This window comes from Actinia tenebrosa, unplaced genomic scaffold (genome assembly GCF_029948245.1).
Source record: "Actinia tenebrosa isolate PJP-AT-01 unplaced genomic scaffold, QUT_ActTen_1.0 PGA_scaffold0__85_contigs__length_37466705, whole genome shotgun sequence".
Lineage (NCBI taxonomy): Eukaryota > Metazoa > Cnidaria > Anthozoa > Actiniaria > Actiniidae > Actinia > Actinia tenebrosa.
The window spans coordinates 4,734,325-4,751,748 of NW_028292569.1; the positions used below are offsets into that span (position 1 = coordinate 4,734,325).

At 36.7% G+C, this 17,424-nt stretch overlaps 3 protein-coding genes across 3 annotated transcripts; all 3 read left to right on the forward strand.

The window, feature by feature from the left end:
• Nucleotides 1-841: 841 nt before the first annotated feature.
• LOC116303049 (uncharacterized) lies at nt 842-5,829 on the forward strand. Its single transcript, XM_031712495.2, has 4 exons — nt 842-1,295; nt 2,888-2,995; nt 3,288-3,766; nt 4,296-5,829. The coding sequence occupies exons 1-4, from the start codon at nt 1,080-1,082 to the stop codon at nt 4,543-4,545; spliced, it is 1,053 nt and encodes a 350-aa protein (XP_031568355.1). The 5' UTR covers nt 842-1,079; the 3' UTR covers nt 4,546-5,829.
• Nucleotides 5,830-5,977: 148 nt separating this feature from the next.
• LOC116303050 (thioredoxin domain-containing protein) lies at nt 5,978-10,958 on the forward strand. The gene is made up of 7 exons (XM_031712496.2): nt 5,978-6,160; nt 7,129-7,197; nt 8,359-8,405; nt 8,783-8,828; nt 9,729-9,851; nt 10,254-10,290; nt 10,652-10,958. Exons 1-7 carry the CDS (start codon nt 6,003-6,005, stop codon nt 10,868-10,870), a joined length of 699 nt encoding a protein of 232 aa, XP_031568356.1. The 5' UTR covers nt 5,978-6,002; the 3' UTR covers nt 10,871-10,958.
• Nucleotides 10,959-11,787: 829 nt separating this feature from the next.
• On the forward strand, nt 11,788-16,850 carry LOC148913317 (CDC42 small effector protein 2-A-like). Its single transcript, XM_089026513.1, has 5 exons — nt 11,788-11,997; nt 12,132-12,188; nt 12,277-12,321; nt 12,699-12,808; nt 13,798-16,850. The coding sequence occupies exons 1-4, from the start codon at nt 11,938-11,940 to the stop codon at nt 12,798-12,800; spliced, it is 264 nt and encodes an 87-aa protein (XP_088882639.1). The 5' UTR covers nt 11,788-11,937; the 3' UTR covers nt 12,801-12,808; nt 13,798-16,850.
• The last annotated feature ends 574 nt before the right edge of the window (nt 16,851-17,424 follow it).

Consider the following 17,424-nt stretch of genomic DNA (forward strand, 5'->3'; position numbering starts at 1 on the left):
GGTACAATGTTTTCTCATCTCAGACCATGTGTAATTCCCTTGAGTACTATTTCTTTCTTTACTAGGAATGCTTTTCAGCTATGGTGCGATGTTTTCCCATTTCAGACCATGTGTCATTCCCTTGAGTATTATTTCTTTCTTTACTAGGAATGCTCTTCAGCTATGGTGCAATGTTTTCCCATTTCAGACCATGTGTTATTCCCTTGAGTATTATTTCTTTTTTTTCCGCGAACGCCAGGAAGATGAGTAGCTTTCACTCAAATAAAGAATCATATTTTCAAGGATTTTGAAATATAAAAAGTTACATTCCCTAATTTTTGTAAGTATATCTGAAAGAAAGAAACTTTTTTTTAAATGTGAGTTTGAAATGAGAAACCACTTTACCTTATTCAGTCTGATTGAATGATTTTGACCCCTTATCTCAAACAGGAAGTCATTATTTTCCAAGCATTGTCGAAAATAGACCTCTTTACCTTAAACGTGATGTTTTCCCATTTCAGACCACTCTTCATTCCCTTGAGTATTATTTTTTCCTTTACTAGGAATGCTTTTCAGCTATGGTACAATGTTTTCCCATTTCAGACCATGTGTCATTCCCTTGAGTATTATTTCTTTCCTAACTAGTATTGCTTTTGATCAGCTATGGTGCAATAGTTTCTCATTTCAGACCCTTCAGTATCATTTCTTTATTCAACGACATGAATATGGTTATAACTTAAACCCAGAATATTATTCCAAGGGAACGTCACGACCAAGGAACGTCGAGCTGCCTTCTACCCAATATTTTTCACGAACTCCTAAATTCAACCCAAAGGTTTATGGGTAATGATGGCTCAGAGGTGACGTCATATGATGTTATCAAACAATCATTGTCACGCAATTGTCACGCAAACTAAGTCAAGCTTGGCGTACAGTTCTCTAGCTAGGTTCATCAATCATTAATATCATTCAATTTATTCATCTCAACGCTTCTGCGACCTTCTAGTTGGTTTTGCAGTGACATTATCTCCCTTAAGTGCTTTCCAAATACTGTCCGTTTAGAAGTTTTGAAAGTCGTGCTCTCATATTTCGTTTCCAAAATGCAAACACTTATAGTGGATAACGGAACAGGTTTAGTTAAACTTGGTTTCCAAAGCGAAGACGATCCGAAAATCGTTCTTCCAAACATCGTTGGACGAGACAAGTCTTCAGGAGATGTATTTTACGCTGGGGACGAAGCAATAGGAAAGAAAAACCTAGATCTAAGCTACCCTATGGAACATGGAGCTGTAGTTGACTGGGAAGACATGGAAAAGGTATCAAAGCTACTCAAAAGTTCAAAAATTATAAATGATTTATCCCTTCGATACAATATTAATTTCGAGATCAGAGGGGTTATACTTCTAAAAAATACTTCAAGTATATAGTTTCGAAGTTTTTAGTATAATTTTTGCCCCAGTTTATTTAGGTTATGTTTTGTCAGTTTTGTTTTTTACGGTTACAATTAAGTTTTTTAACTAACAAATTATTCATAGTTTTTGTTATAAGTTAAGTCTGCATGCATAATTTCTGAAGAAATTACACATAAAGTCATGTAGCAAATCAGATGGTAAAATTTCGTTGCTAGCTATATTACAAAAATGCGGGTAGAAAGAGCTTCTCACAATCAAGTTAGAATACCATAATCAGTTATAGTTTAATATAATCCCACATGAAATTCTGAGACAAAAAATTAGTAGCTAGTCTAACTAATACTCCTAAAGAGCTTTACAGTAATAACATCATCGCGGAGGTCATGTGTTCGATTCCCGTTGAAGCTTGAAATCATTTTTTCAAGTTCTTTTCTTTTTTTACAGCGTTCGCTTAGATCGCTCATTCACTGTGATGATCAACACATCTATCAATAACTAACTCGTACAATGCTCGATAACTGATCAAAAACATCTTTACAGTTAGCGATGTACATTATTAAGACAAATACGAGCTTTTCGTGCTGGAACTGACACAACAAAGTCTTTCATTAAGACTTCCTCTTATTCGCTATTTCTAACCCATAGCTACTATAAATCATACAAAAAAATGAATATTTTTTTCATCGCGATAGATCGATACCTGAACAAAAATTAAATAAAGTTTTTTGGTTTTAGACAAAGTCATGACGCTTTTCGCGATCGATGATTAGTTAATTAGTGAGACTTATGTTGTGAACCACAGATAAATTTGCATAATCATAGTGATTAACTATGACATAATGGATGTCAATATTCTATGAAAATATCAAACTAGGAAGGCGTGACTGAAATCAGTGACGCACACGCAAGGTTTTGTATAAGCAGGCTTTCTGTGCGGTGCTCTCTCTGTTTTCCTGCATCCTCACTTGCTCCACCATTTTTCTTCTTCTTCATTATCATCGATCATCATCATCTTCATCATCCTCATCATCGTCATTATCCTTATCATCATCATTAACACCATCGTCATCATCATCATCATCATTATCACCATCACCATCTTCATTATCATCGATCATAATCATAATCATCTTCATTATCACCATCACCATCATCACCTTTATTATCACCATCATCATCATAATCATCATAACCATCATCACCATCATCATCATCATTATCATGTATCATCATCATCATCACCATCATCTTCATCATCTTCATCATTATAACCATCATCATTATCATCATCAATCGTCATTATCATCATGATCATTATCATCACCACCATCATAATCATCATTATTAAAATAATGCATCTTATTACTATTCACCAACTTCTTCTTCTCCAACTTCTTCTACTACTCTTTCTACTCCTCTTTCTTTTTATTCCCCGTTCTTCATACAATTCATATTTATTACTAACACACAACCATCTTCTACTTCTACTACTCTAGTACTGGAAGTACGCCTTTGGAAAGTTGAATGTCGATTTTACAAACCATGGTGTTTTGATGACAGAAGCTCCTTCAAATCCACCAGAAAATCGTGACAAAATGGCCGAGGTAAGTTTTACCAGTTACAGTCACCTCCTGTGAGCAACCTCGAGATGCCCACCTACTTTATGCGAAAATTACATTTTCATTTTGTGAAACTTTTAGGTGTGTGGGATCGGGAGGGGAGGGGAGGACAGGAGCCCCCAACCCCCCCTCCCCCCTTCCCCACGAAGGAGACTCAGTATGACCTTTCAATGATGTATTCGAATCACCCATAGTGCACTTCGGGCTTTGGTATGTTATGCAATATGCAAAAAAATCTTCACCAGGTAAAATTATTACCATGCAATCCATTTTTCAGATCATGTTTGAAAAATTCCAAACTCAATTCTTCTATGTACCAGTCTCCGCTCAACTCGTGATGTACTCTGTCGGTAGAGTCTCTGGTATTGTTCTTGACTCTGGAGAAGGCGTGACCTACATATCTCCCATCTTCGAAGGCTTCTCGATCCCAGAAGGCAACACGCGTTTAAATATGGGAGGCCGTGACCTTAACGAGTACCTTATGAGACATCTAGACAACGTGACAGATGGTGAAGTCGCGCGTGACATCAAAGAAAAGTTGTGTTACGTATCTTCGGATGGTACAACTGGTACTCAAGGAAGTGCCGTGTATAAGTTACCGGATGGAAGGGAAGTCACGCTGGATAAAGAGCGTTACAAGGTGCCCGAGGCGCTGTTCCATCCCACGGTCCTGGGCCTGAATACACAGGGTGTCCATAAGTTGATTCAGTATTCTATTTCGAAATGTGAGAACGACACTAGGAAGACAATGTTTGGGTAAGTACGTACGCTGACCACAGCTGAGTTGACCTTCAGGGCCCGGTTGTACGAAGGGTGATCATGAATAGCGCTATCCAACGGATAAATTTTATCTAGTGAATAAATTCATTGGAAAACTACATCGACTTATCCACTGGATAAGATTTATTCGTTGGATAGCGCTATCCACCCTTCGTACAACCGGGCCAAGAACGAACTCAAGGTCAACCAATCAGAAAAATGTAGAGGCCATCTTGGAAATGTTCCCTAGAACAGCCCCAAAATGAAATGCCCTGCAAAATTAGTCAATCGACCCAGTTTTTAATCAAGCTCAATATGGGTAATAAAGGAAAATCTAGCCTTGATCACATCAGCCTCAATTAGCTATGTATTTGCTCCATGGACGCCCCATAATGCCTTGCGATCAAAGATGGCCGCCGTATCCCTGCGTCACATCCGGAATTTATTCCGGATGTGACGCAGGCTACTCTTTACGGTATGACAAAATTAAATACTTAATATTTTTTCTTTCTTGATAATTTCACAGCAATATCGTCGTTGCTGGTGGCACAACGATGCTGCCTGGCTTCCCAGAACGCTTGAATAAAGAGATGTCATCCTTAGTGCCCTCAGCATCCATTCATTCTCATGTGGTCGCGCAGAAGGACAGAGCGATGGCCGTGTGGACCGGGGCGTCAGTTTTGACCAATCTTCCTACTTTCACTAACATGTGCGTGTCTAAGAAAGAGTACGAAGAAGAAGGAGCCGCTGCCATCAGGCGTAAACTACACCTTTAGCTCTTAATGCATTGGATAGACCCGTTGCAACACGTAGGATTATGCAGCTTAGTGGAGGACATAACGATAGGTTTCCAATTCTCTGTCGATTGAAGTTTTTTTGTTTTGTCCTACAAATTGAGCTGCTTTGACGTCACATGATGCAAGGGGTCTATAGACCTTAACAGTAATGACGTTTCATACCTTAACTACCACAATCCCCTTCAAATTTTGATCATATTCAAATGTTAAAGCTCTTTTGAGAATACCGAGACAATCTAAAAAAAAAACTTAAGAAAAAAGAAGAAGAAAAAAAAAAAAAAAAAAAAAAAAAAAAAGAAAGAAAGAAAGAAAATTAACGAAAAGGATTCTGGAAGTGTAGGTATAAGACGTCATCATGCTTGAGGTCAATTTTTTACTCTTCCATTATCTTCCGTACATCGGTTCACTCGTCCAACACAAAGCATTTAATCGAGGCAGAAAGGGAGTTTCAAAGGATTATTCAGGCTGTACTGCTACAGACTCACGACTGAATGCTTTGTGCTTGACCACTGAATTGATAATTGCCCTATTTCACTATGACGTCACTGCTTGTTTATGTGGGGGATAGAATCGCTAAATCCAATAAAAAATTCAACAAAATTTGCTCCTAGCGAAACAGTTTAATCTAAAATGGCCTAGTTTTCAGATTTATAATATGTGTTAATATGTACTAAAAATATTCTGAGCGTTTGCTCAGAGGCTATTCTACTTCTATTCGTGGATTGATACCGGTTTTAGAACAATTTTCGGTGAATTTGCGTTGATTTGACCCCCTCCGACGACCATGATCGTTATTAGATTGTTTTCATGTGACGTCATAGTGAAATAGGGCAATTGGAAAGTGATAAATTCATCGTTTTTTTGAAGTCCTTGGATCCTAATAATTTCTTAATTATACAATTGGAATTTTTGCATGTTTTGACTGCTACTTCACCGTTATATAATCGTCACTGCACATAGCTCGGACAAGGTAGTAAAGATGTTCATTGTCCTCTGTCTTTCTCCCTTTCTTCTCTCGCTCTTCCTCTAACTTCCTCTAGCTCTCAACCATTAGCCTCAGTTCCGCCATTTTGTTTCCCAAAATACTCTATTTTTCTTATTTAGTGCATAACAAATTTAAAAAAAAGTATCTTATTGGAATACTGAATGAACCAAGCTGCCTAGTCCTATTTTATACCTTTCCAAATATTAAATTAATTGATCAATAATAATCTATTTGTAATAATAATTTTTAGGGATAAATAAATGGTTAAAATATCATGATTTGTCGTAAGTGCATTTTACTCAAGTTGCATAAAACTTGCCCCTGGGGGAGTAGGAAGGGAAAGTCCTACATCATTTCCGGAAAGTATTCGTTCCATTTTCGCTGAAAAATCGGAAAAGTCTCCTTTTGGTATCCAGTCTCCCAGGCTTCCCAAACAAGCGCAGTATTCAAAATGGCGGCTGTATTGTCCTTTCTTCACGTTTTAGTTTTTGTTGTTGTTTTTAGCTTTTTATCCGCAGAAGATGAACTAAAAACTCTTGATGATATCAACTTTGAGCATCTCACACAAGCTTCTACGGGTGCTACTACTGGGGATTGGTTGATTGTTTTGTAAGTAAAAATATTTTGAAAACGAGAATTTACTGCATTTTACGTCAGTTCCATTCAGTGACCATGAATAATTGTTCCTAGCCGTGGCTGGAGTTTCCGCGCATAGCAAAACTACAGTTTATCATGCGCGGTAGCTCCAGCCTCGGCTAGGAATTGTATTATTCGTGGTCACTGAATGAAACTGTAAAATAGAGTATTCTATCTTTATTGATGGGTTGCAAGCATTCCCAGGAAAGTTAAAAGACAAAAACATGGCGGCCATTGTGGCGTCCTTAACAATGGATGCTAATAAGAAATCTTTTGTTAAACGGCACCAACGCTCCCCCGAGAGGTCGCGATGACGTAACGTGCAATCGAAGAATTCAAAATCCTATAAGAGTACAAATACTAAAGGCCCGCAACTTTTCGCGCTAATTATAATACTAAATAGCACCAAGTAGACAATAGAAAACGATATTTTTAACACTATTTAGAAGTGCTAACAGGGCTGTCAACTCTCCCGGATAAACCGGGAGTCTCCAGATTTTGGACCGTATCTCCCGGTCTCCAGATTAGAGTCTCAATTCTCCCGGATAATCACCGAAGCTGACCATTTCTTGTGAGACTCAACTTTCACAACCATAATTAAAATTCCAATTATTTTGTGTTGTTTGTGTTATTTTACATCGCTAACAAAATCAAAACGTTCCTCGTAAACTGTTCTTGCAACCAGGCCATTGCAATATAAGCGATAATCTGATTGGTCAGAAATAAACCAATCATATCAAATGTTACAAAGCGAAAGATGTCTTTTCGCGCGCTTTTTGACGCGCTGTGACGTCATTTCCCTTCCCTATCAATTCTCCAGATTTGAATATCTCGGGGGTTGACAGCCCTGTGCTAATTATGTTGCATGGCTATATAATTTCATTTATTCATTAAGATATCTGTTTCTTTATGTATCACTGCAATAATTATTTACATGATAGCTCAAGGGACCATAATGACTGTTCCCAGTGTAAGGATGTGGAAAATATATTCATAAAGCTCAGTGCCAAGTAAGTACTTATATTAATATTAATTGTTGTGGAGCGGGCTGGGGCTTCAGAGAGGAGACTCATCAGTGCAAATTTAACTTATTTAGAGGGCCAAACTTCCCCATTTTGACAGAAGCCTTTCCTCATCGACTTTAAAGGAGGATCATGAATTTCTTACTGAATGAAAGGGGAGGGCTACGATCAGGGCTTCAGAGAGGAGACTCATCAGTGCAAATTTAACTTATTTAGAGGGCCAAACTTCCCCATTTTGACAGAAGCCTTTCCTCATCGACTTTAAAGGAGGATCATGAATTTCTTACTGAATGAAAGGGGAGGGCTACGATCAGTTTAAAAAAAGCTTACTGCGAATCCCCCAGTCCTTCCCCCCCCCCCCCCCCCAAATAAAAGCACACCTTTCCTTAATACCTAGTCTCAGTCAAGTTCCAGTTCAACAGGCTCCCACTTCTCTTATTTAGCATTGCTATGTTGCACAAGCTCAACAAATTAGTTAAAATATCTCAGGATTTAAAACTCTGATTGCAGAAAATTGATTCTAAATTGCTTTAATTGTTTAAAATGATATTGCTTCATAATCCTTGTCATACTCTGATATAGATACTGTGCAGTTGTTTGTGGAACAAAATTTTAAATCCTCGGGGAAAACTTCTATAACAGTGATTGGTTCGCTGTTGTCTGAGAGGGGAAGCATGAATCCCTTATGGTATTCTCTACTTTCACATCCCCATAATGCCTTGCGTTTTTGGGGGGTAACCAATCAAAAAACTGTCCCAAATTGAAAGGTTTCTTAATTGAATTTATACTATACCTGCTTTTATCTGTACAATACCAATTATCAGTTTATTCCAAATTATTTTTTGTGTGTACAGATCATGAAGGGTTTTGGTCTTACAGAAAATGTATTGACTTGTCCAAAATGTTTAAAATTTACCTTAAACGTCTTCAAGCTTCTATCTTTTTCTGTTTTTTACTTCTTCATTTTATCTTTGGATACCAAACAAGGTATTTTCAACATTGTCTGATCAGCCTTCAGCAAAATGAGTGGGTTTTTACCCTCTGGTTACCCCCCAAAGACGCAAAGTATTATGGGGATGTGAAAGTCGAGAATGGGGAAGGTATAGCTGAGCTGCACAATAAACACTCATGTATTTTCTTTTTTTTTAGATTTCAACATAAGCTAAATATAGCAAAAGTACTACCATCAAGCAAATGTAGGCATTGATTCTTTTTGTATTTTACTTAATTATTTGGTCGTATTTCCTTAATCCAAATTCGTCATTGCTTATTCTATTCCTTACCACTATTTTGTTTGCTACGAGCTGATCAAGACAACAGTCACAATCGGGGAATAGACTAACGCCAATCAAATCAATTGTTTTATACCTTACATACCCTTTAACCTTCATTCACTTTTCTCCTTTTTCTCCCTATTTTCATTCTCACATTTTTTCTCCAACTCTTCCTTTTTCCTTCCTTCCTACTTTCTTTCTTTCCTTATTTCCTTCCTTCCTCACTTCGTTTCACCCTCTCTTCCTTTTTTATTACCTGCTTTTCTTTAAAATCTTATTTTGTCATTCATTCCTAACAGTGACCATAAAAAGATTTGAAATTACCAAATGGCCAGCTGTTTCTCTGTGAGTTCACAAATGAAGAGTATTTTACCTATGAATATGCCTAATCATTTAGGTGAAAACTTAGCTGTTTAACACCTTTTTTATGTCTATTTTATTTAAGTGTGATGTAGTTTCATCATGCAAAATGTTTCATCTGACAAGAGGAATTTTTTGCCTATGAACATACGAGGTAGTCATCAAATTAATTTTGGCTACTGTGTAATCTTAGGGGGAGGGGTGGGGAAGGGGCAGTGACAACAAAATATGAGTATATTACCCATTCCAAGGTTTAGTAATTTACCAAGGGCGGATCCAGCCAAAGTTTTAGGGAGAGGGGGAGGGCAATTGAGTTTCTACTGTCAACATGGCTCAAAACAATAAAAAAACATCTAATTCTTCAGTTTTGTTTTGTCTTTTTCTTTTCTGCTGAAGGTGGCAGCCCCACGTCAGCCCCCTTTGCCCCCCCTGGATCCGGCCTTGTATACTGGGTTGAGTTGGCATTGCAAGGCATTGTGGGACTGTATAGGGAACATTTCCAAGACAGCGTCTATTTCGTCCCCTAAGACAGCCACAAAAAGCACTGCGATGTCAGCTTGACCCAGCTTTACGTCAACCTGGAAATAATATGGGAAGCATGGGTAGTGTAATGGTGTGAGCGCTCCCCTCTCACCAATGCGACCCGAGTTCAAGTCCCGCTGGGTTCGGTGTTGTATATGAGTAGAGTTGTTTGTTGGTTCTCTCCTGTGCTTCGAGGGTTTTCCGGGTTCTCCGGTTTTCCTCCCTCAACTCCTAAATTCCAATTCGATCACGTTATGAGGGCCACAGGTTTGTTAGCCACTGGCTATTAAGTGCTACCCTTGTGAAAAAAAAGGATGTTTTATAATAAATCTGGTATTTTCAACAACTTTGTCATTCAACCAGGTTTCACCATGGACATCAATATTACTACACTAGTGATCAATATTCAGAAGAGTCTTTGACGGTTTTCTCAAAAGACTACGATAAACAACCAAACAGAAAAGTCCCTGATCCAATCACAATGTTGTAAGTATGCCTGCAACAGGAAGCCCAGACTAATTGTTGTACTGTTTTACAACAGGAAGCCCAGTCTGGACTAACTAGTAGCTGTTACACCTCAGGCAGCCCAGATATTCGAAAATCTTTCCCCCAAATCTTTGTGATCGTATCCATGAAAATGGACACAGCTAGTATCAATCATGGCAAATCTACAGGCAGCCAAAAATAAGTTAGAAACATAAATTCTCTTCTCGTTAACTGTTTCTATATAACTTAGTTCTTGAAATTGTTTTGAAATTTGAATTAGTTTAATGTGAGGAAATGAAGCTAAAACAGCCATCATTTTTTTCCCTTTTCTCTTTGTTGTTGTTGGTTGTTACATTTTAGGCTTAATTTCAAATGATATTTGCTTTGATTCTTTTCTTCTAGTGATGTTATTGTTGAAGACATAATGGATGATGTTAAGGTTAGTTAGTTATTAACCATCACGTGAGTGGGAAGAAGATTGATGACCATGGTAGTAATCATGTTGATGATTATAATGGTGATGATGGTGGTGGTGATGATGATGGTAGTGATGGTGATGGAGTTGCTGTTGGTGGTGATGATGATGATGGTGATGGTGATGAGATGATGATGAAGATCATGGTGATGGTGATGGCAATGGTGATGCATGTTAAAGATGATGAGGCATTGTCGTAATGGTAATCATGATGATGATGGTGACAAAAATAGAGATGATGATATCTAAAATCATAGCTAACCATCTGGGTCACGTAATAATGGAAATGGACAACTGAATAAACTATTATTAATACTTTTCCCAGCACGTCATCCATGTGCGGAAGAATGCCGCCTTAATAATATTCTTTTCTGGTATTCTATTTGGTTTGATGTTGATGCCCATCTTGAAATGCGTCGCTGACTTTCTCATCTCGACGTTCAGTCACGATGAAGAAGATGATGAGGATGAAAAAGAAGATGAAGACAATGAAGTAGAAGAAAAGGAAGAAGAGAAAAGCAAAGAACAAAAGAAAGATGATTAAAATCTTCGTTGTTGTGTGATCTGTGTTGTATGTCGCATATTTCTAGTGTTATCATCGTTTGTCAATTAAAAAAAAAAATCATTTTCTATTTCTTCTTGCATTTCCCATTTCTTTTTTTTATTTCTTTTTTTCCCATTTTCCATTTCCTTTAATCCAAAACTCCCATTGCAAATATCAGAGTTACATTCTATTGGCATTGTTTCAAGTCAAGTCATTTGAGCCAGTACAATAAAAAAAGAAACTGACCTGTAATTTATGACGTCAGAATATAACGTCATAGGTTACATGATATCCACGGCATGCCCAAACAATAGCAATTTCACTTTTGGTAGCACAGTTTTCCATCGATTGTGCAATGTTTTCCCATTTTAGACCATTTGTCATTCCCTTGAGTAATATTTCTTTCCTCACTAGGAATGCTTTTCAGCTATGGTGCAATGTTTTCCCATTTCAGACCATGTGTCATTCCCTTGAGTAGTATTTTTTTACTAGGAATGCTTTTCAGTTATGGTGCAATGTTTCCCTATTTCAGATCATGTGTCATTCCCTTGAGTATTATTTCTTTCCTCACTAGGCATGCTTTTGTTGCTATGGTGCAATGTTTTCCCATTTTAGACCATGTGTTATTCCCTTGATTATTATCTCTTTCCTCACTAGCGATGCTTTTCCGCTATGGTGCAATGTTTTGTCATGAGCTATTTCAGTTTTGTAATTCCTTTGAGTATCATTTCTTTCTTTTAAATAGGAATGCTTTTCAGCTATGGTGCAATTTTTACTCAAAACAAGCCATGTGCCATTCCCTTGAGTATTATTTCTTTCTTTACTACAAATAATTTCGTAAGTAGAAATTTTGCTAGTTGGGCATCCTGTGTTCCTATCACGTGACATCAGATGTTAGTGCCTTGCGGCCTCATCCTTCCCGACCACTCCCTCCCTGGTGGACTGAGTAATAATCGTCTTCAACATTTTCACAGAAAACCTGACTTTACAATGATTTTACGGCCGGTTTAGAGCTCCGATCGACTAAATACCTACCCACAGCCGTTCTACACGGCTCGTACAACGCCATGAGTGAATTATTAGTGTGTTTTCCTTGCTGTTTGACGGAACAACCGAGGTCACAAAGAGTAAGTCTGAACCGATAAACATAAAAAACTCGTTAGAGGAAGCCATGTTTTCCATTACAAATCCTTTAAATTCAACCCTTAGTTTTTTTTATTTTAATGAAATCTTGATTTTTAATGTCATTTTGGATCCTTAGAGACCTCAAAGACCAAGAATTGATAGAAGTATGATAGGGCAACCGACAGATTTTAGGGTAAGATGAATAATACCTTCAAAAACAGGTCTTGAAAGACACTCGAAAAACCGAATTTTTGAGCTCAAATATTTCTTTTTCTCCACAGCACACAGGTCATATAGGATCTGGAGATATGGCTTCTGGACAAGATGTAAGAATACTGTCAAAATTCGTGTTAGAAAAACCTCTGAATTTGCAAAAAACATTTGGAAAATGCAAATCAAATGTTTAGCACACTCAAAACACGTGATAGTTCTTACTTAAGTTAGTTATTGAACACAATATTTGGTCGTTTTATATCTTAATTATACCAAAAAATACCGTCTTATATATTAGAATACCATCACAGACTCCCAAACAATGAATATACTTTATTATTACTCCATTTTCATGTGGCGATCGTTTGTTTTTTAAGTTAAAAATGAGGTTGGAATTTGAAATTTGTAGTGCTGAAGCACGAGTTTTTATAGTCGTTTCAAAATCAGAAGTGAACATTTTATCTTATTATTCCTCGTTTTATTTTTCCAGCTTGGATTTGTCCAAAATCAAATGCAATCAAAAGGAGGTTATTCTAATGCGCAAAAAAACGTAAACTCAACACCAGACGGAATTTTAGTTGGTGGAAAATAACTAAATAGGTAAGAAATAAAAAATATATATTTATACAGTCAACATAATCTGATTTAGATATTGCGTGCCTTTCTTATGTATATATAACACCCAAAAGTAGTGTTTTTATGGAATTTGTGACTGTGTTTTGACTTTGTTACGATTCCTGCCATCATCTTGAAAATTTTAGCCAAGTAAGTCAATTATCAAATTCATTTTGAAATCGTCATTAATTAATGAGTTTAAAATGGGTAGTTAAATTTCATCTATTTTATCGTGTAGAAAATTTGTTCAGTAGAGAAAGTATATGTTGAATTTATTAAGCACTTCTTAAGGTTTTATGCATTTTTCTCTTGGAAGTGTTTCATGAGGTTGTGTCATAACCTCTTCAAATATACTTACATAAGTGCGCTTAAGTGACGAGTGATTTAGTTCTCCTGCACTCAACAGAAAGAATTATCGATCAATTTGAATTCTTTCTAGTGATTATCTTTAAACTATCATCATCAATCACTCTCATTATCCAATGAAATTCGATTTTTAAACGAGTTTTTAAAACAACAAATCACATTCATTTGCTTCTAATGTAATTCAAGAAAAATTTAAACATGGTTTTTGATTCCAAATAATATATATATATACTACTTCAGGATTATATTACTTAGTTTGAATATTTCAAATATTTGAAGTTTGAAGCATATTCCATCGAGGAATATTCCGTATTTTAAGAGCTGTGAATTTTTTATTCCATATTCAACTATAGCTTAGATAAACCAAATATCTGTAACGGTTCTTCAAACTCTAGGCTCTCACAGCTACGTACGTCATGCCATTGAACAGTGCCAATATTGTCTGTTAACACATTAAAACTTTGTCTTTGGATAAATAAATCTTTTTGCCTGTATAGTACAGTGATAATGTTTGATCTTTAATGCATTTTGTTTCAAGTAGCATGAAATATAATATAATATTTTCTTGGTGTGATAAATACCTGTTTTTGTTTCAATTTTTTTTTCAGAGAAAAAGGTTGTCAAGATACTGTACAAATTGGTTACATTGTGCATATAATAATGAAAAAGGACATTTGTTGCCTAAACACTAGTGTACATGAAAAACAATGAACAATATTCAGTACAATACAAACGTAAAAGAATTAATTACTCAAGCCCGCGTTACATGGATGCAAAATATTCCTCCGAGAAGATGTGGTATGCATAATTGATCAATTACAGGATCATTGTCGGCGATCACATTAATTGATGCTCCAAAGTTTTTAAATTGTGTTAAGAACTTTGGATTTTATTTTGTTTATTTCTTGGTTATCATGACAATAAGAATTATGGAAGCTTAGTCTTTAATTTTATTATGAAATATTAGTCTTGTGCAATCATGGAATTTTCTTAGGGACATGAAAATGAGGCTTTGAGGGTTTGTGCGATACCAAGTCATTTGATTCTCTGTTCTCCCTACCACTAATTACCAGTATTCTCTTCAAACTCTATTTTTTCTTCAATTTTTGAACTCCCTTGGGAACCGTGAGATAATGGTGTTGATTAGGCCAAGACAAGGAACGATGCACAAATTTTTGGTAGTAGTAGTATTGTGATGTAATAAGAGAATGAAGCATAAAATTTTGTACTCAGATCGCTTTTCAAGTAATAGAGGTTTTGCACCACCATGTGACGGCAGCCATGTTAGATGGCAGGACCAATACAATCGTTTTACATGAGAAAGAATTCAATTTCCAAGAGCAAAGGAATTTTATTGTTCGGCCATCTAACCACAGGCAACTCAAGCTGTATTATGGTGTGGGCATGTGATGGTGCAAAGCCTCTATTGGATATCAAGATATAGTAATAAAGTGCCGTACCGGTCTCACTTTCATGTGAATGAAAGCCCTTTTAATGGATTATGGCCTAGCTGTTTGTAATTCATTAAGAGCTAATCTAATTTAAATTGAAGGCTGCGTGAAAGTGTTTAACTATTGTGTAGGGATTGATCAAGAATTGGCAGAGGGAGGCCTGGTGCGATCAAAAGCAATCACCATGTAGGCATGAAAATATTCAAACCATTAGCAGGGCTTAAAATAATGGTCAACCAGTCGCTTTTCATAAACACAGGCCAAATTAGTTTTAGCTTAGTCGTACCTCATTTCTGGCTAAGCATTATTGGGCAAAATGACCAGCAAAGCAAATATTATTATGTATAGAGTATTACATTTACAGGGCTTATAATAACAGCCGATCAGTTTAATGCCGGTCATTATCACAAGTCAAATTAGTTTTAAGTTAGTCATACTTCATTTCTGGCTAACATTACTGGTCACCATGACCGGCAGGGTAAAGATTTGTCTGGACAAGACTCAGTTCTGGCTGGAAATTGTCCAATGACCAGCCTTTATTTTAAGCCCTGATTAGTTCACTTTTTTAACCTTCCCCTCCCCTCTAATTTTTTATGACCTGTCCCTCTCCCCTTCAGCTTTTTTTTGGCCAAGTCCCTATTTGCTTATGATTACTATAGGCCAAACAAGTACTAATAATTTGTAGATGACAATTTCATCTGAACAAGAAATCCATTTAAAAACATACTTTGGACTTGATGGAATGGTTTTCATATGAGTAAGAAACGACTGGTACTGTCTTACAGCATTTACAATGCACAACATGCAATGACATTGAATTGGCTTTCATAAGAATGCTTATTGTATGAGTCGGAATTTACAGTACTGACTTTTGGCACATACATGGTATTCATTGTGCATGTGTGCGTATGATTGGGCCAATCAAAACATTAATTGTACTATACTTCAATTATACAGTGTAATACTAACACGACAGTATGCATTTTTCTCACTCATAAGTTACCCATCCTACAGGGGCGGATCCAGGGGAGGGGTGCTCACACCTCCCTAGTACGACTTTGTGCCCCTACTTCGAAGATAACCAATACTGATTTTTCCTTTTGATCCTAAGGGGTGAACCCCTCCCTGGGTTAACTTTGTGTGCAGCACCCCTCCCTGAACAAAATCCTGGATCCGCCCTTGTCCTACCAAAACCATCAAGATTCAACACCAATGATGATCAACTTATAGTTTTCATTTCTCATTATCAAAGATGTAACTATCTATACATTCCCAAGTATGGGCTCTCTTTTCTCGGATAACAATGATTACGAAAGCAATGTTTGACTGAAAGCTGGAAGCATTTGATAAGATATGATATAAACTTGAAGGAGTTCTAGCACACCAGAGTCGGATTCAGGGAAATTTCATGAGAAGGAAATTCCTTAACTTAAGAGGACAAAGCTTGTACTGTACCTCCAAACAGCCAGGAATAGTTTTGTTAGATATATATATAATTTCTGATGAAACACTTAATTTTTTTAATTATTTAGAATAGGATGTTTGCATGATGGTGTCATTTGACTCGTGCTGTCATGGTAGGGAGAGTCAAGTGATGCCACCATGCAAAGGCCCTGTTAAAGAATGATTTGAAGCAACTTCCATTCACCCTGTAGACACTCATTTCTATTTTTGACTTTGTATATTTTGATTTTTTGGGGTTAATATAAGGCAATGCGAAGTAATGTTTCTCAATCTGCACTTCAGTGGAATAGAGTATTTTTACTTTACCCATGAAGCACTGTCATATTATAGTCTAACAGTGAAAAAAAAAGAGAAAGCAATGAAATTGGTGTCTATGCTTACACAGGCAGAGTAACATCACTCTAACGTTATTCAAAGAAGTGTGAGGAGCTTGCTTTAAAGTATACAGGATTATCAGTGTTTCATCAGTAATCTTATTTTGAACTATAATTTAGCTTTAGTGAAATCCATAAATACTTCATATCATTTTTTTTCTTGTTTACCCTACTCTTGAGAATAGCAAGGCTAGATTCTCTTAGCTTGGAATTTATGATCTCTTCACTTCATTTGAGGTTTTGCTTTTGTACAAAAATGAATGCTTCCAGGAAATTTGTGAAGAAATTTTGAGCTTGCAAGACTCAAAAACTGTTTGTGTATCTTTGAAAGAAAAGGTTTTGATGAACGAAAAAGTAATTGTTATTGTGGAATGTTTGTTGTTTTTCAATGGTTGTATAAAGGGATCTCTTAACACCTTGTTTGTGAACAGAACAGAGAGAGACAGGGACCCCTTTTGCTATATATTCTAGAGCTAGACCTGGGGTTGAGAATGAGGTGCATTGTGGTCTAGCTTGGGTACAATTATCTTTCATATTCCTTGTGATATTGTGGTCTAGCTTGGGTAAAATTTGGGGGGGGAGGGAGGATATTCGCTATACGGGTAAGTGCCGCCAAACACGCTATTCTACTTTGGAGCAGGGTATATAAAATCGCACTCGCTCTGGGGCAGGGTATATGAAATCACGCTCTCTCCTCTCTTGAATAGGGTATCCATTTTAGCGAAACCGGAACAGAGTATGATTTTCAACGATTTTGCTCTGGAACAGGGTATGAAACCAATTTTGTGAGTTTCCTGAAGGAAGGAATCATGTAATATAGTAATTCAGTGTTTGACTTCATGACGCATAGTGATATAGATAGTGCAAACAAGAGCAAGCGATATAGGGGTGAGGAAGCTGACAAGCATTCCTAGTAAAAAAAATGAAATTACATAATACTCAAGGG

Bases quoted from the DNA above. Each gene is read 5' to 3' on its own strand.
- LOC116303049 (XM_031712495.2), top strand. From the start codon at position 1,080: ATGCAAACACTTATAGTGGATAACGGAACAGGTTTAGTTAAACTTGGT. The intron at 1,296-2,887 runs GTATCAAAGCTA...CTACTACTCTAG, and splicing joins ACTGGGAAGACATGGAAAAG to TACTGGAAGTACGCCTTTGG. The intron at 3,767-4,295 runs GTAAGTACGTAC...ATAATTTCACAG, and splicing joins ACTAGGAAGACAATGTTTGG to CAATATCGTCGTTGCTGGTG.
- LOC116303050 (XM_031712496.2), top strand. From the start codon at position 6,003: ATGGCGGCTGTATTGTCCTTTCTTCACGTTTTAGTTTTTGTTGTTGTT. The intron at 6,161-7,128 runs GTAAGTAAAAAT...TTTACATGATAG, and splicing joins GGGGATTGGTTGATTGTTTT to CTCAAGGGACCATAATGACT. The intron at 8,829-9,728 runs GTGAGTTCACAA...TCATTCAACCAG, and splicing joins AAATGGCCAGCTGTTTCTCT to GTTTCACCATGGACATCAAT.
- LOC148913317 (XM_089026513.1), top strand. From the start codon at position 11,938: ATGAGTGAATTATTAGTGTGTTTTCCTTGCTGTTTGACGGAACAACCG. The intron at 12,189-12,276 runs GTAAGATGAATA...TTTTCTCCACAG, and splicing joins GGCAACCGACAGATTTTAGG to CACACAGGTCATATAGGATC. The intron at 12,322-12,698 runs GTAAGAATACTG...TTATTTTTCCAG, and splicing joins ATATGGCTTCTGGACAAGAT to CTTGGATTTGTCCAAAATCA.